General features: G+C 42.1%; 1 protein-coding gene across 3 annotated transcripts in view; it reads right to left on the bottom strand.

Moving 5' to 3' along the window:
* usp54b (ubiquitin specific peptidase 54b) overlaps positions 1 to 24,132 on the bottom strand; it is a 38,937-nt gene extending 14,805 nt beyond the window's left edge. For 2 of the 3 annotated variants that reach the window (XR_009911929.1, XM_062378819.1), the window contains exons 1-7: positions 23,544 to 24,132; positions 15,816 to 15,908; positions 9,323 to 9,457; positions 7,128 to 7,241; positions 6,884 to 6,966; positions 4,822 to 4,927; positions 1,478 to 1,624 (exon numbers count right to left, since the gene is read on the bottom strand). Coding sequence is in view for 2 of the 3 variants with exons in the window: in XM_062378819.1 (XP_062234803.1) it covers positions 1,478 to 1,624; positions 4,822 to 4,927; positions 6,884 to 6,966; positions 7,128 to 7,241; positions 9,323 to 9,457; positions 15,816 to 15,908; positions 23,544 to 23,699 (834 nt within the window). In the remaining variant the exon portion in view is untranslated. Of the gene's footprint in view, positions 1 to 1,477; positions 1,625 to 4,821; positions 4,928 to 6,883; positions 6,967 to 7,127; positions 7,242 to 9,322; positions 9,458 to 15,815; positions 15,909 to 22,317; positions 22,445 to 23,543 lie in introns of those variants that run through there. The other variant, XM_062378820.1, reaches the window with a different exon arrangement.
* Between the last annotated feature and the right edge of the window lie 237 nt (positions 24,133 to 24,369).

Here is a 24,369-nt window from a genome sequence, read left to right as displayed (position 1 = left end):
GCTCTGGCCATTGCTTGCAACTGCTATAAAGTATGTTTGATTCTTATAGGAAAACATCTTTATCAAGCTTAAACCATCCTTCTGCAATGATAATGTTGTGCATTATGCATGGTGCTTTATGATTATTTTTCTAGATAATATTAATAGCAAATATATTGGTCCAGGTATATCCAGGTTGTGTATCAGTACTTTCAAGCACATTTTATACAATAATGTGATAACACTGATAACCATGATATTTCGGATCAAAAAGTTCAAACATTTTCATCCCTATACTGAAGTGTGTTTCTGACCCCTTGTGGTGTCTCTGGCACCGTTATTTTGGGGGTCAGGGTCTGAACAGTTTTGGGAACCCCTGCATTAACTTGACCTGTATGATCTATCTCTCTTTGTATCCAAACGATCATCTTAACCTACTGGTTGACGTTTTAAATTTGCTAATTTTCTCCAACCAACAGTAAAACACACACTGTTAAGTTTCTATCTTTCTAAATGCAAAGATAGAAACATAAAGATAAGCCATTATCAATAATAATAAACAAGGAACTCAAACAGCAAATCCTCACATTTAAGGTGCTGGTACAAGTGCGTATTCAGCATTTTGTCTGACACATAAAAAGATTTATGCATTAAAATGGTTATTTATTGTGGTCGACTAATTGTTTTAGCGAAACAACGAACTAATCTAAGGAGAGAAAAGACATAAATGAGAAGCATGGAAGCAGAAAAAGAGAAACAGCAGGTGCAGAAGACAAAAGAGAAAGCGACAAGAGGACAAACCGCAGATGGTTCACTTTTTCTCATCTAAGAAACCAAATGGAATCAGAAAATTCTGTTTCCCATTCCTCCGATTTTTATCTTACAACTGGCTTCCCCTCACGACAGCGGGATAAAAATCAAGAGAAACGTCGGCAGGCGGAGACACAAGACAGAAGATATAGGGGAGAACTTGACTCACTACAACACATATTCATATTCACTGATCCATTATTCATAGATATCAATTCAGAAGCCGGCTGGAGATGTTACAGCTGCATTAAAATGCATCAATATTACTCAGTCATGACACGGAGGATCGGGGGTCGACGGTGTGTGTGTGTGTGTGTGTGTGTGTGTGTGTGCACGTGCACATGTGAGGTGTGAAAGCTGCAGCATGAGACACGATATGAGAGTAGTGGAAGTCAGGTCGATCATGTGAGTTATAATTTTGTGTTGGAGTAAGAGATGTTGAGTTTATTGTGCGCTACATCATGCACCTGTATGGCATATTCTGAATTTGTATTAATGTATAAAGTGCATCCTTTTATCTGTATGTTTTTACATGCCTCTTTTTTAACCTTGTACAGATTTAAATATAAAAACACTACATAACAAATATATAACATTGTGTTTTTGTAATCGTACCTGCTTGGCTGGTGTGATAATGAGTGTGTTCAATGTGTGTGTGTGTGTGTGTGTGTGTGTGAGATCCCCTTACATCTCCCAAACGAAGGCAAGTCCCCAGGCTGTGTATGACGTCCTCGGCCAGGTCAGAGTGGTCTGAATCCCACACCAACCCGATGGACACAATCTCCGGTGAGTTCATCAGCACCCGACGGATACGCAGCACCTCCCCACAGTTACTCTGAGATGGAGGGAGGGAGAGAGAGAGAGAGAGACAGATGAGCTTTAGTATAAAAGGCGAGCATGTGATCAAACAGGTTGATTCATCCTGTGTTGGGGAACACAGAGTGTGACAGTGGCGCAAACCATCCCTTTATTTGTCAGGGATGAACACACACATGCATGAAGATATGTTAACGGATGAGAGAACAGTGGGACGATGACGGGCAGAGATAAAACGCAGGAGAAGAGAGATGAGGGAGCATAAGAGAGAACGACAGAGGAGGAAGCACTGTGCTGAGTCGTATTTGTCCCTTGGGCCTTCTGCTGAGTTCAGAACCGTGTGTTCTGAATCCTTCCTTTGAGTCATGACCCACCGCAGAGCTGGTGCACACACACACACACACACACACACACACTAAAGTTAACACACAAGCACACACACACACAACATGAACGCAGTGCTGGCGAAGCGGGCTCGGAAACAGCCTGAGAACACCCTGGCAACCAGACACTTTGCCAAACCCAACACAACAGCACACACATATGCACAAACACATACACAGAGCTGACACTTTGTGGGCGGCGGGCTGCCTCTCGCTGGCACCAGACGTGGACAGGAAGGTATTCTGCCAGGGTCTGCTTCTCAGATCTCAGAAAGGGACGAGAACACGAGCCAGCGAGCGGCAGCCAAACGCACCGAGACACAGGCTATCTGTTCGCTCAGGACGCACTGATGGGACACATTGTCTCACTGTGCTGTCTCACTGCTGAGAACAGCCGCAGACAACATCATTCGTCCGATGAGTTTACAAACAGATTCACTCGGCTTCATAATACAGCATTGATCGGTGCGGTCTAATCTCTGGGTTATAAATGCAAAGATTTTTTTTCCCCCTTTATTTTCTGCTGTGGCGATGCAGACCTTTCCAAGAGAGTGCGAGTTACATAACAGTGCTGCTGGTCAAAGGAATGCTGATAGGGGCATTCTTCACAGCAAAATGAAACAACTTTAGGAAAATGTTTGCGCTTATGCGTCTTCACGACTCATGCAGAGGCGAAATAAAGAGGCAATCTGACAGTTTAAACACAGCAGAGGAGGCAGAGTGATCATTCAGGACCGATGAACAGTAAAAGCAGTCATTGTTCAGATATATTTAAACTTGTGGTTTTGGACGTCAATTCTTCTCAAGATATTGCTGCCAACTCACTATAACAAAGACAGATTGGGCAAAAAGACACAAGTGAAACCAAAGTAGATGCAGTTTTATTGATAATCTTATCAGTCTCCTTTATTTTGGGAACCCTGTGAGCTCTTACACGTTCATGTCTGGCAGCTGTGTGGAAATGAGCTGAAGCGCATTGCCTCACAGATTGCACGACTCCGATTTCGTGAACAGGCCCCAGGTTATGAAATAAATCAAATTAATTTTCGAGTGCAATTTTGTGTTACTTGTACAGAGCAGTGTTTAAATTACCAGGGTCAATACTTGTTTGTTTATGTTGAATGAATCTTGAATGTAGCCTCATCCAACATGTGTGACACTACAAGTACACCTGGCTGCTGTTACAAGCAGTGCAGATTTAGTCTCTATACATTTTTCTTCCTCTGACCTGCTGCAGTTTCACTATTAAACATATTTTTGTGACCATCACCACAATATCATTGATCACCACATAATGATAATTCTTTGCCTAAATTGATTAAATCCTTCTTCACAGCGCCGCTGCGAGAGATTCATTCAGACTCTCCTGACTTGTCTCTTGTGTTCACCACCAGAAAAAACACCTGACACCACATGTTTTGTGAGGCCAGAGTGACCTTGACCTTTGACCTCTGACCACCTAACTCTAAGCAGTTCATTCTTGAGTCCAAGTTAACGTTTGCACCAAATTAGTAGAAAGTGCCTTAAGGTGGTCTTGAGATATCTTGTTAAATCACAACAGGATAGATGGAAATACAACCCGTATCTTTTTTTGGCAGAAAACCTTCTTGTGTCACGGATCCTATTACTTGGAGCAAGATGCTGCCTGGAAAAATCTTCATGGCCTAAATGTTTAGATTGGATTTACTTGTACATTTCTGTATTGCTTCTTTATAAGTGCTCGAAGATCGGAAAACTCCATCGACCGTAGCATTGTGTAATATATTCAACTTATTAAATTCATTTTCACTCTAACCTGAGCATACATAAGTACCCAAACATCCATTACTTCACAGTTCCCTCTTTGCCTCTCTCTCCTATCTCCAATCTGGCACCTCCCGTATCTTCCAGCAGCTTCACTCTCGTCCAAACACCATCACTTTGTCTGAGCAAAGCCCAAGTCGGTAATAACAAAAGATCAGCGCCGCGAGTGATGGAAGATAAACAGAGGCAGGTTATGTGACTCCCGCAGGACTGTGACACAATGTCAGCGTTCGGACCGTGAATAAACTAACGGTGTTCATTAGTGTGTTTGCTGTGGTGCGGCTGCTGCTGTGTGGAGAGAGGGGCAGCTGCCCGACTGTTCCCACATGAGGAGGGTCTTTGTGCGGACACTTTGGCAGAGAGGGCCCGGGGGAGAGGGATCTATTCAGCGGCAGCACTTTCCCATGTGGCAGCAACAACAACAACAACAACACAAACCTCCTGAACAAAGGACTCACACATGTTCCTCTATCCACCACCTACACCTCCCTCTGTCTCTTTCTCCATCACTTCCATCTGTTTTTCTCTTAACATGAATTTTCTTCTTTTTGCCAATTTACATCCAAAGATATTAAGGAGTATTTTAGTTTGGAAAAAATGTGTCCTCTACACCTTTGCACTTTGTTTTCCTGATGCAAGGGGACAACGATCAGCATGCTTTACAGCACGGGAGGTCAATGAGGACAACTCTGAATTTATTTATTTTTGGCAACAGAAAGTGAAAAAAGGAAAAATAGAAAGAAAATGCAAATAAGCTGATGATTATGTAACGGTGAAAAAGATGGGTAGAAACAAACAGAAGAAGATGAAACTACCAAACTGGTTATGCTGCAAATTATTTTTATAAAATCTGATTTTCAGCATCTTAATATTGGGGAGAAACAAAGGAACTAAAGCATATTGGATTGTGCAAAATGTAGGGTCACAAGTTGCTGAATGTCCTCGGAAAATTGAAAAGTGTGTGCATGTGCTGTGTGATGGTCGATTGTAACGTGTGTGTGTCTGTGATTGTGTGTGTGTGTATTCTCACAGGGCAATTGCGCAGGTCTCCCATGTTGCTGGCATTGCGGAGCAGTTCTCCAAACATGTCCGGTGTGGCCTTCTCTCTGCATTCCAGCATCCTCACCGCCTGGTTACTGCAGCATTAGAGACACACACACACACACACACACGCACACACACACACACAAACACACACATACACATTAAAATTCTGCCACCAACAATGCAAAAGCTTCTGTAAATGGAAGAGAACATTTATTTTAAAAGCAACTGGATTGTTTCCATTCTTTAAACTCGTTTGATTTTTTGGGGGGGGGATCTTTAGACGCTTCTGATGAACACCACTAAGTAGAATTCAACGATTTCTTCAGCAGATGTTCAGCCAGAAATACGACAAGAATTAACACAATTGTCTTGCAAATTCTGTCTGGCCCTGAGAATTGCTTAGGCAGCCATCCACACACACATTGGTGCTGACTCTGAGCCAGGCCCACAGGCTCATCTGCTTTTATTAAGGAAAAGGAAATGAAGAAAAATGAAGGCAGCGAAATAAAATGTAAGAACAAATCTAGATTACAGTCCTTCTAAGAAATGTCTAAATCCTCTCTGATCATAAGCTTTGACATCTCTGAAGTGGTTAGGCCACAAGACAAGCCGTGACAGTAGAGGAACATTATTGTTGTTAACGGTTAAAGAGTGGTTCATATTGGAACCAAAATGTTTTTGAGACAATCTCTTCCAGTGAAGTTTAAAGCAGTAACGCTCTGATCCTGAGCTGCGTTTATCCCTTTTTCAGTAAGATTGTCCTTTGAAGGACAAAAATCAAATGTGTGTTATTATTATCTGTGAATACAGAATGAGCTAGTCTGCAGTTGGTTACCATGCATGGGATTATGTGTGCAATGAATCAGCATTGTTTTTCCTAGTTGTTTTTTTTATATCCAAAGCTCTCATCCCTCCATCCTTTCCTTTTCCTCTTTTTTTTATTTTCCATCACATTTGCTTTCCTTTCTTTTTCTCCCATCTCCTCTCTTCCTCTCCTTCTCCTTTTTAATCTCCTCTCCTTGCCTTCCCCTTGGCCTCCTTTCCAATCCTGTCCTTTCCTTACCCTCTTCTTATTACTTTCCTCTCCTCTCCTCCTCCATTAGCCTCAAATGAACTGAACCTCTTCACCGACCTCCTCTTCCCCAATTTCCTCACCCTCTCATCTTCAGATGCCCGGGCAGAAGAAAGACTCAGAGAGCAGAAAGAGAGCAGCAACAACACAAGCAGAAAGCTGTTTGTGCCTCTGTTTACTTATGTATGAAAAGACTTGAACCAGGCATTTGTTTTGTTTTTTGTTGTTGCCCTTTGATTATCTTACTCATGTTGACTTAAGCAGATTTGGCATATCACGACTGTAAACAACAGGCTCCACTTAGGGGTAAAAATAGCCTGGCACGGCTAACAGGCACAAACACGAAGCGGCGGCACCGCTGTGCCCCACAACTACCCTGACACAGTGTGTTTATTTGTACCTTAGTCCCCTCCCTGCCCATTCATCCCTCTATTTCCTCCTCCACTTAGTTCCGTTTTCCAAAAGGGATATGGAGTGATATATCCTCTTATTTCCCTCCCGTTCAGTCTTTCCAGCCCACTGTTCCACTTATAGATTTATGTCGCCCCCCTGGGTCCACTGAATCAAACAGCTGATTGATTACTTCCCCCGTTCCTTATTTCATTGACTCGGAGCATGTGAGAATTTTTTATGTAACGGCTCCGAGGATGCGCACATGCCTCTGCTGTGTGTGGTTTTAGCCAGGATGTGTGTCTGCAGACTTCCAGAACACGGGAGCGACATTATGCCCAAACTCACCTGCTCTAGAGCATACACGTGCGTGTGCATAATGTGTGTGTGTAAGCGCATGTGTCTATGTGTTATTGTGCTCACAGTTCAGTGTTCAGTAGGGATCCGTGCCGGAGAGAAGAGAACACGCTGTACCTTCCTTTACTGCCACCCAGCCTCAGCTTGCTGCCAGATTTACTGCATTGTGTGTGTGCCTGTGAATGCTCGAGTGTGAGTGTGAATGTAGGTGTGTGTCTGGTCTTACCAGAGGGATGTAGTGGAGATGTAATGAACCATCTGAATGAAGGGCAGGGGGTCTGATGTGGCTCCACAGCTGTTACACACACACTGCCAACACAGAGACAACTTCAGAATCATCACAGGACATTGTGTTTTCAAAAAATCTTTTCAAGCGGAAGATTTTTTGGGGGTTTTGATGAAAGTTCCCTTTTACAGTGAACCATGCGTTAGTATCATCATGGCGACAGCGGGACTGATCCATCTCCTACCTGTTCGAACAGAGTCATGGCAAACTTCTGGTGTGGTATGCAGTGTTTGGCGGTGCAGATGTCCTCTCGACTCTCCGCGCTGATGTGGAAGTGGATACGCATCAGGAGATTCTCCTGAAAAACACATGAGCACCGATGTGTTGGTATTGTTTGAATGTGCGTCACTGTGGAGCTTGAGACTGTGTGGCATATGTGTTTGTTTATAGTGTATACTCATGGACAGTGTGCGTTTGTGCGCTCGATGTGTGTGTTTGATCGTTCCTCTCTGTTGGTGCTCTTGTTAATCTGACCGTGGGAGCAGCATCTATATTTCATAAGAGGCCGACGGATTCCCTGACTGAACACATTTACTACCAATCGATCAGACAGCGGCTCTCAGGTACACACATAAAACACACGCAGACACACACACACACACAATGTGGAGGTCTGTAAGGCAGAAAGAAAGAAAGAGGCAGAGGAAGAGACTGAAAGAGAGAGAAAGCTAAAGGAAGCGCTTTGAGGAAGGAACACAAGAGAGCATAGAGAGATTTCAAGAGTAGAATCTGTGACTAATGACATTTTATCTCCTTTATTTTCCTCGTCAATTCATTCATTCATTTAATCATTCGTTCATTCATTCAATCATTCATTAGCTATACCACTCATCCTTTGCGGGTCACATGTGGGGCTGAAGCCAATCTCGTCTGACATCGGGCGAGAGGTGGGGCTCACCCCAGACAGGCAGCCAGCCTATCAGAGAGCCAACATACCGAGACGAACCACCATTCATGTGGCAACGGGCAATTTAGAGTTTCCATTTAACCTAATCTGCCTTTGTACCGTGGAAGGAAGCTGGAGTGAATGGAAGTGATTCATGTTGGAGAAAGATGTGGCAACCCACTGTGACGTCTCCCATCGGTTTGGGAACTGACGTTTTGAGACCTCGAGTTTGGAATTTTATCCAGGGCCATTTTGTTTTAATGAAACTAAACGTCATCATATTTGAAGGAGCATGGGGTGAGTCTGACTGAGAGCTTAACAACAATGCATGCTCACCTACACCTGCAACATGCACCCATTGGTACTGGCTGTCAATCACATGGTATCGATGCCCCAATGCATATGGTGCTTTATCGTCTCTCTCTAAATGGGACCTTAATTTACACATTTACAAAATGCTGTATCGAAGACCTGAAACTAGCAATTGAAATAAAGAATTCATGTGAAATTCAAGTCATTTTCTCATTGACTTCTATAGTAACATACCTATTTTTGTAACCAATGGAGTCGCCCCCCTGCTGGTCAATTGATAGAATACAGGTGTCAGGAACTTCTACATTGGCTTCACTGTCCAAACTCAGAGTTCACGTCCATTTTTATTCACAGTCTATGTGACGAATATGCAAACACTACACAGAGAACCAGTTCAAACCACCAGGCAAACCTCTGCACCACCTTGCTGAAAAGGTTTATTTCAAAATTAAACACAGAACATTTGAAAAACACAACACACTTCATCCTAAATTGTGGAGATGTGTTAGGAAGTAGATTGCAAATATGTATATTCAGAACAGTAGGGCTGGGGAATTGATTCATGTGAATTTGATTGTTACTTGGCCAATTTAAATTTGAATTTCTTTTAGACAATTCTTAAGATTATGTGCCATACATTTTTGGTGAGGTCAAAATCAAGGGCTAACATGGTTTATACAGACTCTTGTGGTTCAACTATCGGTATTCATCACGGCTTTAATTCAACTTTACATAAATCATCTTAAACAACAAATTGGATATTCCGGTTTGTTTGTCGCACTGCTCATTACAGTCCCTTGTGGTTAAAATAGGGTCTGCACTTTCTACCAGTTTAAAGGAACAGAGGCTGGATATGATGACAAGGAATATCCTACAACACACTGCAGTGAGTGCAGAATAACAGCAAACACCAAGTGCGGACTCACAAATAGAGTCAAAACAAAACTTTAATAACATATTTCTTGAGGCTGCTGTACTGGATATCCCCTGGCCCCTTATGTTTTCTGACTGCAGTAAAGATCCTGGAGTTCCTCAAATAAGCCTTTAGGCAACTGCTCACCTATCCCATGTGTGTCTATGCGTGTGTGTGTGTGTGTGTGTGTGTGTGTGTGTGTGTGTGTGTGTGTGTGTGTGTGTGTGTGTGTGTGAGTGTGTCTGGTCATGTGGTGTCGCAGACTCACGAAGCACTCAGCAGCGTCGTCCATGATACCCAGCTGAAAGCGTTGTTCGTCTTGGAAAGTCTTGGCCAGAGCGCTCCGCAGTGCATCTGATGGCAGCACACGCTCACTGCTGAACTGGAACTGAGCAAAGATACTCTGCAGAAACACACACACACACAAACACACACACACACCCATATAGAAATACATTACTACTTTATTTCGCTGCTACAAATTTACACTGTACCATAAATGCTTTTCCTGAAAGACCCCTGCATTGTTGGACTGTGTCCTTGCACACAGGTGTATAGTACATTTAGTGCATTTGTGTGTTTTATTTTTATTCCTCTCAGAGTGAATCAAACCCCTTCGAACACATTTACTCTTTAAATGGGCGCCGTGTTCTGTCAACTGACCCATAAAAGAGAACAAGTGGAACTAGTAGTCAGCTTGTCAGGACCAACTTCGCCGCACAACAAAACCCCAAACCGGGCTAAAACAAACGCCTTGCAGCACAGCTGGCCTCAATATCAGCCCATATCAATAATAAATGGTATTTGTAGTGCACTTTTCTCCCGACAAAAACAGCCCTCAGAGTGCTTTGTAGCAGTAAAATAGAAACCGAATCCAACTGTTGTGGGGGGCTCGCAGAGAAAGCTGGGCCACTCAAAGTGTGTTTCGAGGGCAGCATCCAGTGACCTCTTCGTTTGGAGAGGAAGAGTTGTTTACGTGCAGGTCCAGACAAGTGCCAGACCTGAGTTATGAGCCCATACACCACCATTCAAAGTTTTTCAGGGAGGTTATGAGTTTGCCTTTGACTTTTGTTTGGAAACAAAAACAAGGAGGTTGCTAAAGAGAGTTTGGCCAAGATTGAACATCTATAAATGTAATGTTTCAGCTTAAGATCCACTATTAGACTTCTCAGATTATAGACTATTCACTAGAAGATTTTATAATTACATTAAATATAAGACACTTTGTTATTCTTCTTTGGAGAGGTCCTGCCCCTAGTGTGGGAAACACAGTCCCCAACTGTGAGGCACAGAACACTTTTTTTGAATTTATTCTCTCAATAGGGCCTTCAACGCTTTAGAAATTAGATTTGTTAGTCAACCAACAAAACAGGAGCACAAGTTGGCCAAGGCCCAGTTGATGTGAGTAACTCTGTATATGTGTTTAATCACGGTTGACCAGTTTAGACATATGTTAAAGGTCTAGGCGGGTCAACATTAGATTTGGAGATGATGGCTTGTGGCTGTGTGGGCAGGTGCTGGATTGCAAAAAATGCACCTTTGCAGGACTTCAAAAAGTAAAAATACACATTTTACTTTTTGAAGTTAACAAATTGTATTCATCCACACAAGATATTTGGATGACCTGAGATATCCAGTTAGTTTATTCAAATTCTTTGATGGGTACATTTGCAAACTGTTAAACGCATCTTTTAATCACAGATAAATGAGGTCGGCAATTCAACGCTGTTAAAAGTTTTAAGATTTCTCAGATATTCTCTTGGATGCTATCAAACTGTAGCACATTCACTATGTGCACTTCTATCGGCAACAATAATTACTAAAAATGTTGTTATAAAAATGACACGTTTAATGCACCATGCAGCCCCTAGGCAGATGCTTTCATTCTAGTTATTATTAATGTCATAAATGGAGGCAGTCGTTGTAGAAACAGTGGCAGTAACTTCAGTTTTAGTAGCAGATAACACAGCCAGTTACTGTGTGGCTCATATGGGAGGAAATTGCATAAATCCAGATGTATCAGTACCTAAATGTAGAGATTTATGTCAGAACATAAGAACTGAAACTAACAGAGGCAGCGAGACGACAACATTTGACTGGGGCTGAACTGACGGCGTCTTCAGTGGGAGAGATAAAAGCACGGATGCCTTTCTCCAGATTGCCAAAGGACAAAAGTGACCTCATTTTTTTGATGGTGAGAATTCTCAGCTGGAGAACAAAAAGCAAGAAGCAAAACTAAGCAACTGTTTTCTGACTGAACCTTAAACAGCGCGCCCCCCCCGAAAAAAAAACACAAATAAACACGAGTCAGTGTGACGTGTCAGAGCAGCACCTGGTCTTCCGTCCCAGCAGTAATTCAATCACTGATTAGATGGCTGGGCTGCAACCAGCAGGCGCTCTGTATCCCGAGGAAACACACACACACACACACTCACTGTACACAATGACAGAAAGATATTCTACCACATGACTCATCTGTTTGGTTCCATTTTAGCTGCTCACAACTGTAGCAAACACAAAGCCAGGATTCCTGTTTGGTATATTTTTCAAACTGTTGATATCGATCTGGAACCTTGATGTGTGAAAAACTTGGTTACTTAAAGATTAAAAACTGTTTCAGTGAGAGTCACAATAATCGAATCAGAATCTAGAGTGATAATGACACAAAATACTTTTATGTTTGTCTTGTTAATTTTTATGGACCAAACATCTGCAGTGGAAAAGCAGGTCCCGATGCAGCGGTTAAAACTAAATCGATGCTTAATAATGAATTAAAAATAGTATCTACAGTAAATTATTCTTAGCATGAATATAGATCAGGTGTCATCAATTTTCAGGGATTTAACATTTAACAGTTAAGGGAGGAAATGTTTGACGTACCACTTTAAGTAATAAGTAATTTAATAAACTACTTAGATAATGAATATCTTAAGGTTTGAGAAATAAAAACAGTGACGTTACCATTGGAGGCTTAAAGAGATTTTGAAAAGTCTAGTTTTCAGATTTTTCTGACCAAGCAATTAAAAGTATTGGGAAAATAAGGACAGATGATTGGCTAATTAAAGTAATAAGCATTAGTTGCAGACTTTTCTCATCCCTGTATCCAGAAGTTAAATCGACTCAGTTTCTATCTGTCTAACATTAGAACAATATAAAACCACAGATTTTTGAAAAGGGTTACAAAGTTGTGAAAATTAGAGAGCGAATTAATCATAGAAAACGTTAAAACACAAAGCACAGAAACCTGAAACAGGTCAGACGCTGCAATGTGACTGAGCTGAAGCAGAGAGTGAGTCAGACAAAAACACTGATGGAAAATCACAGCTCACTCACTTCTGGTATCTGCTGGGATTCACTCATTATTGTAGAGCAGTGGTACTGCGGTGAGTCAGTGCTTCAGAAAGAGGCAACTGTAAAATGTGCAGGACAATCTTGCAAAATCTTGAAATTGATCGTATGTGCGAAACATCCTCGCAAACAGTAGTTCAGTTATTTTCCAACAGTCCTGGCCGCTAAAGCATTATCACAGCTTTTCTGGTCATATTTGTAGATTCAAATGTGTCCCTGTCATGTAGTTAATTATTTGGTTCAGGTCAACTATGGTCTCAGTTAAATACTGAAAATGTCAACACTGAGTACCATTGCTATTACAATATTTGTAATTAAATATTTGAGTTTTTCAAAACAGTTGCTATTTTTTGGAAAGTGGACATTGTCATCATCAAGTAGCCGTACACCCTAAGCTTCAGCCTGTGGCTTCTGTTCAATAAAATGATGTCACACTTTCAGAACCCACATGTCCAGATCCTTCAAAACCTATTCGGCAAAGCAAATATAAAGTGAACATGCATATTTTGAAGGAGACAGGTTTGATATATCTGCTGCAGCAACATCACCTCTTCACACGATTACTAAAAACTAAAGCTTTTCTTTATTATAACTTCACACACAAGCTCTACAAAGTTTGACTTCCCAAACACTAAACTTAACCTGAGTTAACAAACTAATACAAGATCAACCATCAAGGCATTCACTACACAGATCCAGGATCAGAGCTATTCAGATGGGAGTTGTTCCCTGGTCACAGTTGCAGAGTTTATATTTCCCATTGTTATGTGTTTGCTGGTAATAAAATGTCAGAAGTCATATTTTTTCACCGTTTAGAAGTTAAAGCTTGTTGTTGTGATCAAATGGAGTAAAAGTGTTATAAAACAATAGGCTCCAGTCTGTGAGTGAGGCTGAGTGTGTGCAGGCTGAGGGTTGGCAATGGGAAAGGTATAATGCAGTCGTGCTGACGGGGAGCACAGTGTGTGTGTGTGTGTGTGAGAAAGAGAGAAAGAGAGAGAGAGAGAGAGAGAGAGAGAGAGAGAGAGAGAGAGAGAGGGAGAAAGAAAGAGCGAGAGAAAGGGAAACAGAGAGAGACGAGAAAGCCAATGTGTGAGCAATAGGGTACGTGTGCGCATGTGTGCGTGCGTGTTGTGTGCTTGTGTGTGTCTGTGCGTGCGTGTTATGGTGGCTGTGCTGACTGCAGCAATGCGCCAAGGAGAATGGAGGGGGAATATACCCTACAGAGAGTGGGAGGGAGGGAGGAGGGGAGGAGGAAGGGGGGAAGAGAATAGGAAGGGATGAGGCGAGTGAGTAAGAGTGAGGTGTGCGGTGTGTGTGTGTGTGTGTGTGTGTGTGTGTGTGTGTGTGTGTGTGTGTGTGTGTGTGTGTGTGTGTGTGTGTGTGTGTGTGTGTGTGTGTGTGTGTGTGTGTGTGTGTGCATGTGCGTTTATGGTCTAAGTTGATGAGAAGAGCAATCTACACCAACTACCACATTCATTCATCTTTCTCCTTCCTTCTCCAAATTTGTCTTCTTCTTCTCCCTTCCTACTCTTTACAGCCTTTGTGTGTGTCTGTGTGTGTGTGTGTGTGTTCAGGTATCTGCAGCTACGTGTGTGAGTGTGTTGCTGTTGAGAGAGATAAAGTGTTGCAGTGATTTCTTGAGGGACAGCCACAGGCAGCCTCTGAACTTAGGTTTACTACAACAGCGGCCTCTTTATCTGCCGCAGATAAACTGAAATCCACACACAGTCCCTTCAAAATAAAAGAACCTACAATGATCATTTCTCTGTTTGATTCTGGAAAAGGGATGTCTGGAAAAGAAACATGCCATTAAAGTTTATTTTCTGGCACGTTGCTCGTCGGGTTATTGAAATACATAAATCTCTGTTGCTGTGGTAGTGACAGCTACGAACAGACTTTAAGAACGTTATGTCTGTTCGTATTTCTGACTGAGGCCGGGTAATAAAAGCAAAAAATTTGAACACTTAACATGGCAAGGGTATCTTTGATTTGTCCATCCATGGCTGAGTCATGCAATACGCCCACGGAATATATTGTAGGTGTGCCTGGGTGTGTGTGTGTGTGTAGCATCCCAGTATGGCAGGAGAGATTTGTGATGAATATCATGGTGCGCGTGTATAGTGGTGTAACGTGTGCAGCATGCAAGTAAGATTTGTGTGCATGCATAGGTGTGTATTCTTGTGTGTGCACCATTTCAGCATGGGCTCTGCTAGCTCAGCACTTTCAGTCAGCCAATTAATTACAGAGAAGCGCTCGAGACAGAACAGCGTGTAGAACACACACATCAACACTGCTACACACACGTACGCGCACACTGCACATTACACACACACACACAACTCTTCCCTTCACTCAGACAAGTATTTGTCATCACTAATGCAACAAATGGCTGAAGCAGAGCTGCATAAGGCTTGTTCATTATGAGGGTTTCATGATGTTACACATCTTCATCTTCTGTTGGGCAAAAGCAGCAACTGCTGGAACACAACAGTGATTCAACCTGTAACTGTGTTAGAGAAGCTTTTACACTGACTGTTTTTCCCAGCAGCTCTTTACTGGTAAAAAACTGTTTGATTCATAGTATATGATGCTTTTTGACACATGGAGGAAGAAGAAGAATCAACAAAAAAGTGTTTAAAAATGAACTAGTATATAGAATAAAAGAAGAAATTGTAAGGAAGACTAGAGTTTGGTTAAATGTGGTTTTCAGACATTATGTAGGAAGGCCGCAGGAAAAGCTTGTCTGAGTCACACGCTCACAACATTAAGAAAATGTCTAGAACATGTGTGGATGCAGGAAGCAGCACATTACGTATAAATTCAGCTCCAAAAATCGCATGTTTTTGTTTACAGCACATCAACACCATTAGCTCTCAATCCTGATCTGTTGGCTCCTCTTTCTCATCCTGAAATATTTGTATATGTTTTGACATTTCCCTGTGTACTATTAGGATGAAAACAATTTCGTCTTGTGAGGTTTTCTTTTGCGTTACGGAAGGAAAAAGAATGAACATTTTGGAGATGACATGTGAGTTGTCCTTGAGTGTCATGCTACTCAAGTTACTCAGGTGCATTGGGGTAGAGGATACAGTGTCTCCTCCAAAAATGTGAGTTAATGTAGAAATTCTATCAAACAAGAAAGCGTAGTGCAAAACACTACTTCCTCATAGCACACGACAAACACCGATCTGTTTGTGTAATAAAAAGGGGGAATAAAAAGTACAATAAACAAAGAGGAGTTTGGCACAACCTTCAAAAACTTTAACTCACTCAGCAGTAAATCCAGGACAAACCAGGTCACTGTGCTGTAAGATGGATGAGTAATCTTCGAGAAGTGTGGCAGAGTAACACCGGAGTAATGTCCTCAGCTTTAGGTTTTGGCAGTTAAGAGGACAAAGTGGGAGCGTCTTTACCTTTAAAGCGCAGAAGATGCACGAGTCCTCCATGCACTTGTGTGTTGTCAGCTGTCGAAAGCTTCGGCGAAAGATGTCGAGATGCCACAGAACCTGGGAGACGAAACACCCACAGAAAAAGACAATAAACCCAAAGGTTCCACATCGGAAATTCACCATTTCTACATTAAAATGTGATTTGTATTTAAATCTGGAGTGAGTAGCATACCTCTTCTGTAGACCTTGTTATAATATATCATATTTTTGGGTTAAAACTGTTTTGCAGAATAAAATTGTATTCCTTTTAAACATAAATACACTATAGTGGCTGCTTATTAAAAAATTCCTTTAAAGCCACAGATGAAACCTCAGCAAAGAGTGATGGCATGGCAGCTTGGGGGTTTCCCAGGTGAACAGCAGCGACTGACAGAGCAAGTGATGGAAGAAGGGAGATGATATGATTATGAGCCGAGTTTGAAGAGACCTTTCATAAACTACTTGAAAAGGTGTACACGCTCCGAAGTTCAGAAAACACATCACTCTCCTCATAATGTCCATTGCCTCAGCTCCTCTTTTCAGCCTCTGTCTGCAACCCTGTCTCTTGAAGGCCCCACTCCCTATAAACCCTCTGCAGTGATTGGTCAAAAAAACAACAAGCTGACGAACAACATCTTGATTTGTAAATGTAGGTCTCTTTAACATGTCTCATACTTTACAATTAAAAAACATTTCATCACAGTTTAAAGCTCTTTTCTATTTTCATAAGTGAGTGATGCGGTGATACAGCCATCGTCTCCTTCCACTCAGGAACCTGAAGTATACAACCAATCAAACAGCAATCAATATTCTCTCACTAAAATCACATGGGAGTCAATCTACTGTGCACCAAAGTATCTCCATGAAATCTCTGTATCAATCATATACAAACTCAGCTGGTATATAAAGTGACGATGAGCCCGTCCTGACATGATGACCGTGAACCAGGATTCTGGTCTTGCTTTAGCTTCAGCCACGTTCAGGTACAGGTTGGCCGTTTTAAATGTTTATAAGAGGAATAATGCTACAATCCCTGTGTCTGCATTATAGTGATCTATATAATTTTCTGTTTTTTCTAACTTTTGTTTTCTAGGTTAGAGTTTCCTGTCCCTTCAAAAATAATTGAGCGATACTCGCTGTTCTTAAAACTGAATCAAATGACTTCCAGTAATGTGAGAGCGTTGCAGAGAATCCACACCCCCGGCCTGCAGCTCTGTGTGTCTTTGGGCCATTTTCAGCTAATTGTGCTTCCCAACATCCAATGTGCTTTCTACTTTGAGTACAGCAGCAAAATACAGGCTGAGGTGGATATTTGGTTAGAAAAAAACCATCACAACCCCAAAGACATAAGGAAGAAGAGATAACAACTAGTGGAGAAGTGATCTACATGAGGTAGACTTCTTTCTGTCCTTCTCTCTCTCCTGTACATAATGAGAGGAAAGAGCTTTCAGTAAATTCATTCAGCAAGCTGTAAGGTAATATTGACACAATACTGTCCCTTAGGCTTCGGCTGGACTATGCAGCACTTATTCACAGGAACACACACACAAACACAGACACAGACACACACACACAAACACAAAATGCACGTGCAGTTTACAAGCCATATTGCAAGCAGACCACTTTTTGCACACAAAATCCTAACATATGGCAACCTTTGCAATACTTGTGTGCACTGTGTGTGTGTGTGTGTGTGTGTGTGTGTGTGTGTGTGTGTTAAGGACAGAGTGATAGGTGGAGGATAGAGGGGGTGGAGGATGACAGACTACATGCTGACGCCAGTGTATGCGTTCTATCTCTCCCCCTCCACTCTCTCTGTAGTTTCTTTGGTCGTGATGATCGGCTCGCTGCACAGCACTGCAGCAGCCACAGGGAGGGCACACTCTCCCCATGCCCATCTCTCTTTATTACCAGGTATCTGTCCGTCTATCTATCTATCCAACTCTTTTTCTCATCCTCTAAGTAGTCTTTCTCTCATCTTCTACCATTTGTAGAAGGCATGAAAGTTGTGGAGCAACTGCAGGAGCTTCTTGAAGGAACTATTGTAAAAAAACAATCAATTGAGAAAAAGAAAGAAAAAAGATGAAAAAACACAGATCAGAAACTGACGTCATTATCTTGAGTATTTAAGAAGCCACCATCTTCCATTACTTCAGTAATAGATTAATGTAATCAAAGAAGCTGGTTATTCATTGGTTGTGTTGTCATGTATAAGGTGGTCCTGTCTCCTTGTTTTTTGATGTATAATAGAGTTAAATCAAATGTTAATACTCTTGTTAAAATGTGCTCTTACTGCCTCAGATCAAAACCATTTAACTGGTGAAACACGAGGTGGCTTTTACTGTGAAGCAGCCACAGGAAACACCTCAGTAAACCCTGAGTATAATCTGTACCGGCTCAATGAGAGTTTCCTGTATTATTACACCTTTCTTGCTGTTTCCATGGAAACTGCAGGCATCATCAAAACACCCCGGCCTGACATTTCAAGGATTAGAAGGGTTTCTGGTGATATACACCTCGCCAGTGGAATGAACCACAACACAAAGTGAAATTAAGATCACTCCCTCCTCTGAGGGACTTTAAAGTCCTGATTAAACCCACTGATTAACGGCAGCTGCGGCCACAAGTCACAATAATGTAATAATAGTAAAAGGTAAAAGTAGAGAAGAGCCATGAAGTCATTAAACACTGAGACTTAGCTACCAAGAACCACTGCTCACACAGACCATATAAAAGTGCAGTAAGGATATATTGATTATGAATTCAGTTTTAAATTTGTAAGAGATGGTGTTATTTTTCCATCAAAAGCGTTACTGATCAGAGTGACTGAGTGGTCTTGTTTTTAAGTTGTTTTGTGTAGGAGTAGGTTTCCTCCCCCAGGGGAAGGCCACACAGTTTCGGAGGAGGATCAAATGTTAGTCAAAATCGTACATTAGTTATCAGAATTACATCCGGTAAAACAGCCCATGATTAGTGATAAGGTTGAAGAGAAAGTTAAGAGCGACACAGTCGTTTTGGGTGATTTTACTGTTTTACCGATTTTCCCTGAGTCAGAAACGAATAAGTGCTGCAGAACAGCTGAACTCAGAAGACCTTGTTGAGTATTTGGTGCAGTACGAAGTGAAATAACGATATAAGGCTAACTTTCTCAGTTACTTCCTGTGTATGAGAGGAAACAACATAATCATGGGTCTCCTGAATATCATCAAGAGACCTAAGGTGAGGTGGATGAAGGCCCACAGAGCCAAACTTACATATCATCAACTGCAGAATAATAAAAAAAATTCTTGAAAAAAACTCAGATCTTGATCTTAATAAGACTTCCTGAGCAGGAAAGGTTTAACTCAAATACAGTATAATAAGCATATTTGTTTGTTTTGTTTTTTCCAAATGCACACATTATAACATTTTTACCGTATATATAAAGTTCGGTTTAATCTTTTAATGATCTGAAATTGTAAAAAAATTCAATAAATAAATGCTGGTCCTTATACTTGCTTAACATTGACTAGATTTTAATTTATGACTTAATAGTGCACTGAAGGCTAAGATAAGTTTTCTACTTGAATAAAGCAGTTATTTACTACTTAAATATGCATCACTGCACCACTAAAGCAACAAAATTGTAAATAGAGATTAATCTGAGGAGACAAAATATTTCATGCTTTAATCATACAAACATTAGAGAATTAGAGACACAGACAGTAACGATGACTTGTTGTTTTGTGGCTGATCACGGAGGGTATGTGTTTCAACTGATCATCGTCCAACGACTCTTATATGAACCCTTGTCACATTCTGACAAGACAACATTTCTATTAATGTAGACGTTAAAGGCATCGGATCTATTTAATCCTACAAGCTCTCACTCTCAGTCATGATCTGCTCTACATGACTGATGTGACTTTTGGTTGGTTTCTAACCTTGAAGCCCACAACTCCTACTGTTCTACTCCTCTGATACCACACAACACTGTGGCATCTCTGTCCCTGTGAGTGGTGAGTATCAGATGAAGCTGTTTGTGCACTTCTGGCCTTAGTGATCTGTCAGTCAACAGACCCTCTTCATAACAGACAATTTCACTTGTCACCGTTGTTTATGATTACAATAATGATGGCTGTGTTGTATTCAAGTGTCCCCGTTAGCCAGGAGTGTGACAGTGAGCCAGCACGCCTTTTTCTACTGTGACATCTCAGATAGCCTTGGTAAAAATAGCCTTCATATTTGCCACCCTTGAAAATGATGAAGCTCAGCGTTCCCTGACCTCCACACCGACCTTCATACATACTCCTGATTCTTTCATCAAGCCTTGAGTATTTGTAAAGCGCACTCAAGTTTACTTTGAACTCCTTGATCTATTGTTGAGTTTTACTTTTGAGTAAAACAAACATCCTAGGATGATGTGGAGCTCTGCAGGTTTCATGGCCTGCTCCCTGCAAAATCCTGCATTGCAGCTTATCTATACGGTTTATCCTTTGAGGGGTCACTGGAGCAAATCCCAGCTGCCACTGGATGGGTACACAACCTGGACAGGTCCCTATAGAGCGTCAATATACAACAAGCATTCAATTAAACTGACATTCATATCTACCGTCGATAGAATCTCCAGTTATCCTAAGGAGTATATCTTCAGAGTTCGGAGTGTGGGAGGAATCCAGAATACTCAGAGGAAACACCATGCAGACACAAGGGGAATATGCAAACTACACATAGACTGGCCCTGGCCAGCATTCATGTTCCCACCCAAAACCTACTCGCTGTGAATCAACACTAGTGTTAACCACTGCACCGCGGTTCCACCAGCAAAAGATCCTGTATTCTTTCAAATATATGGTTGTCTGAAGAAGCGGTTTATGCAGAGGATCCCACTGGCAAAATTACAAACAAAGGATATTTGGCAAGAACATGTCAATCTTGGTGGGTGACTCAGTGTATGTATGGCTGTGGCCAGGTTAAGACAAAAAATGGGAAATTATATTTGGGCAAAATGTTGGTTTGATCACATTGCTGTTCGTTTTTTAAAAGCTCGTGCCAGTAATCGCAGAGAACATCTGGCTCGTATGGTTTCAAGCACAGGCTTAGTTTAGTTTGCTCTAGAGCTCGGTCGGGTTCGGACTAAAAAACTGCAGCCCCAGCCACACTCTGCTGCAGAGCCACAGTTGAACACAGGAAAATACTGTATCATGAATATTTTTGGGTGTTATTGCACTTAGTATCCAAGTTAACACTTAACAGTTTGTGTTGTAGTTCATACGCACTGAATGGATCATACTGAATATTTATTTAGGTTTGTATATGTATTACAGGTAGGTTTGTAAAATAGTCTAGTTTTAGAAATGTAACTTTGCATAATTGACTACATGGCATAGCATAAACATTTGCCCAGGTTAAACCAACAGATTCAGTTACAGGGGGTCTGTTACTCAACAGTAGCGCAGGCCTACACACTCATGCGGCAGTATTTATTTCATATAGTAATGTATCAGTCAGAGGGACCAAACTCTGACTTTATGTTCTTTGCCACACACACACACACACACACACAGAGACACATGCGGCCGCTGCTGCCTGATGACTGAGTACATGTGTTTGTGTTTCATCGAAGCCAGCGGATTCTGTAACTCCTTTTTATTTTGACCTGCGTTTACGGTAAAAAACTTGCTGAGCACGTATAAACACTTTAGCTCGCTGCACCTTCCTTTCCTCACATTAAATTACACCCAACAACTGCTGCTGACGTTGGCGCCACCCAGCAGCTCCACTGCAGCAGCGGGGGGTTAAGTGCCTTGCTCAGAGGGGCCCTCCGGGGCGAGGAAGCAGGACAGTGTATTTCACTTAATTTTAGTGCGATGCAGTTTCAGAGCATTAATCGTTACAGTGAAGAAACAAGTTTTAAGGCAGTTTTGATAATCAATTATTCATCAGAAAGTTTTCCGCTCCACCAAGGTGAGGAATTTATCCTTTTTGTGTCATTGCAAATGTAATGTCTTAATTTCCATTTTGCACTTTTTAGTATTATACATTTATAGACCAAATTTCAGACCAAACGAAGAAATTAATCAAGAAAATGAATCATCTTCAGTTGCAGCCCTACTGCTATTAGAAAGAGTCTGTCCTAAACATGAACTTTGACCTCTAACTTATTATCTCGATAATAGAAGCACACATGAACACATGCAAATTCACGCACTAAGAGAAACCCACTGTGAAACAGCCACAAAAGCATCTCAGTACTTTAACATTCTCTCGGTTCCTTCTCATTCCTCTTTGTCCTGTCTTCTTGGTGTGTGCCTACATGTGTATGTCCTTGAATTGGCCCACTTTTCTCTCCTTTTCTCAAACATTCTTCATTTCACAAATAAACTTCATGTCCTTCACTTTGTCTTTTCATGTCTCTCCCTCCTTCTCTCCGTCCCCACCCTCTTTCTCTCCCTGTCTTCCTCTCTATCTCCTGCTTTCACAACAAATACACATTTCCCCTTCTTACCTTATTTGCCTCTTTAATTCCACTCTTTCTCCGAGCAGTAGCTCTTTCAGTCCTCTCATCAGCTTTTTCATACTGTATACTCCTCATCCCTCTTTCTTCTCTTCTCCTCCTATGGCAACTTTTCTTCCTCTCATCTGCTCTCTTCAACACCCCCTAAGCTTCTGCCCCATCACCTTCCTCCCTCTCCAGCTTACTCCAACCTCTCTCTCTTCTCTCCTCTCTCTCGCTCTCTCTTTTTCAAGCCAGTAGTCAAGAGGCATGTGTGTGTGTGTGTGTGTGTGTGTGTGTGTGTGTGTGCGTGTGCGTGTGTGTGTGTGTGTGTGTGCCAGCTGGAAGTCTTGAGAGGAGTGAAGAGAGAGAGTGTGTGTGTGTGTGCGTGTGTGTGTGTGTGCGCGTGTGTGTGTGTGTGTGTGTGTGTGTGTGTGTGTGCAGAGAGGAGATGCAGCAGCAGCGGCGCAGTGTAAGCATCTCCACACACAGACTTGGATGTCTACACTGAAGTCAAACCGGCAGCGGTGCCAAAACCCACCGAAACACAAAAAACACCCGTTAATATGGTGCTAATCTCATCCCTGTCGCATTCAAATACTGCAGTGGGAGGGGAGGAGAACTGCGAGTGCAAAAATGTGTGTTAGCATTGTGCATATAGTGAAGATAGCACAATGTATTCCTTATAAGAAAGTAGTGGCTATTGTTTCAGCTAATCGTGCAAACCATATTGTATTGGCTCATTACTCCGGCACAGTGGATTAATAAAGAAAACAATTAAGATCAGTTGAATCTTTTGTATAATTATATTTACACCAAGACCAGATCATCAGCCCAGGAACTGTGTGTTTTGGGGAATAGTGTGTATCTGGATGTTATAATGACGTAAAATCAACTATATTGATATCTATCAACCACTTTTGGCATTGGCCTGATCTTCAGCATGTGTGCACTGATACCCATGTGTCCCCAAAGCTTCCAAATACAGTGGATTTGTCGCTTATTAGTAAACAAAAATCACTTATAATAAATACCACACGGATTTGGAGACTTTGGACCACTGTCACACTTTTCTTCAACTGGTTTTGTCGAATCATCAGCCTGTGGATTGAGGTCAAGTCGCCGACTTGGCTTGTCAAGATCACTACATGGTTCTAAATGTGTCCATGAAAAACATGTCACTCTCCAAATACTTTCCGACTGCCCTGAATTTGTGTGCGAGTGTTTATCCGACTGACCTGCAGAGCGCTGTTGAGGAAGCAGCTGTTCTGTCCCGGTTCGTTGCTCAGGCCTTTGCTGGGTGCAATAGAGGTCATGGTTCTCGGGGTCACCAGCCCCTGCGCCGCACCTGCTGCTCCGCCGCCCGACGCAAAATAGTTCCTCTTCCACGACATCCCTACCTGGACGCCCCCGTTTCCACGCTGAGGCGGGGAAGGGGCGGGGCAGCAGACCAAGCGCCGGCCTCTATGTCACTCCCATGAGAGAGAACGAGGGAGAATGAGAGACAAGCGGAGGACAAGGAAATGGAGGGAGGAAGAGGAAGGAGGTGGCGGCGGTAGATCAAGGAGATGTGGTGTGTCTTGACCGGGGATTTGGCACCCATACACCCCTCCCCCTCTCCAGCCGTGTTTTCACTTTAAAGTCTGTCCACTTGCTGGCGCCAGCAGTCGGCTTTTCTTTTTTTCTTTTTTTAGCTCCTTGGATTTAGCGGTTCGTGTCTGAGGACATGAGAGCGTGTCCAAGGCGTCCTTTGGCCGGTGCTGTCGGATAGACGTTGATGAGGCAGCGCTGGTGCTCCCATGTGGAGACTCCTTCAGTACTTTCTTCTCGTTTACTTTGCCTGTAAGACACAAACACCAAACTGTTAGCACTCATCTGTACCTTTAACAGATTAACACCACACATCATCAATTTTAACGTGAATAAGCTTTAGTCAGGGTTTTTACCATCTTTGGGTCTATTTGTTTTGGATAGGAGCTGACCTCAGCACATCATTAGATCCCAGTAAAAACTCACTGAAACTAAATATCGGAGACACAAGCTAAGCAAACGTTGGATGGCATC

The sequence above is a fragment of the Platichthys flesus genome, chromosome 20, assembly GCF_949316205.1.
Source record: "Platichthys flesus chromosome 20, fPlaFle2.1, whole genome shotgun sequence".
In the NCBI taxonomy this organism is placed as follows: Eukaryota; Metazoa; Chordata; class Actinopteri; order Pleuronectiformes; family Pleuronectidae; genus Platichthys; species Platichthys flesus.
This window is presented reverse-complemented; position numbering and strand designations above follow the sequence as displayed.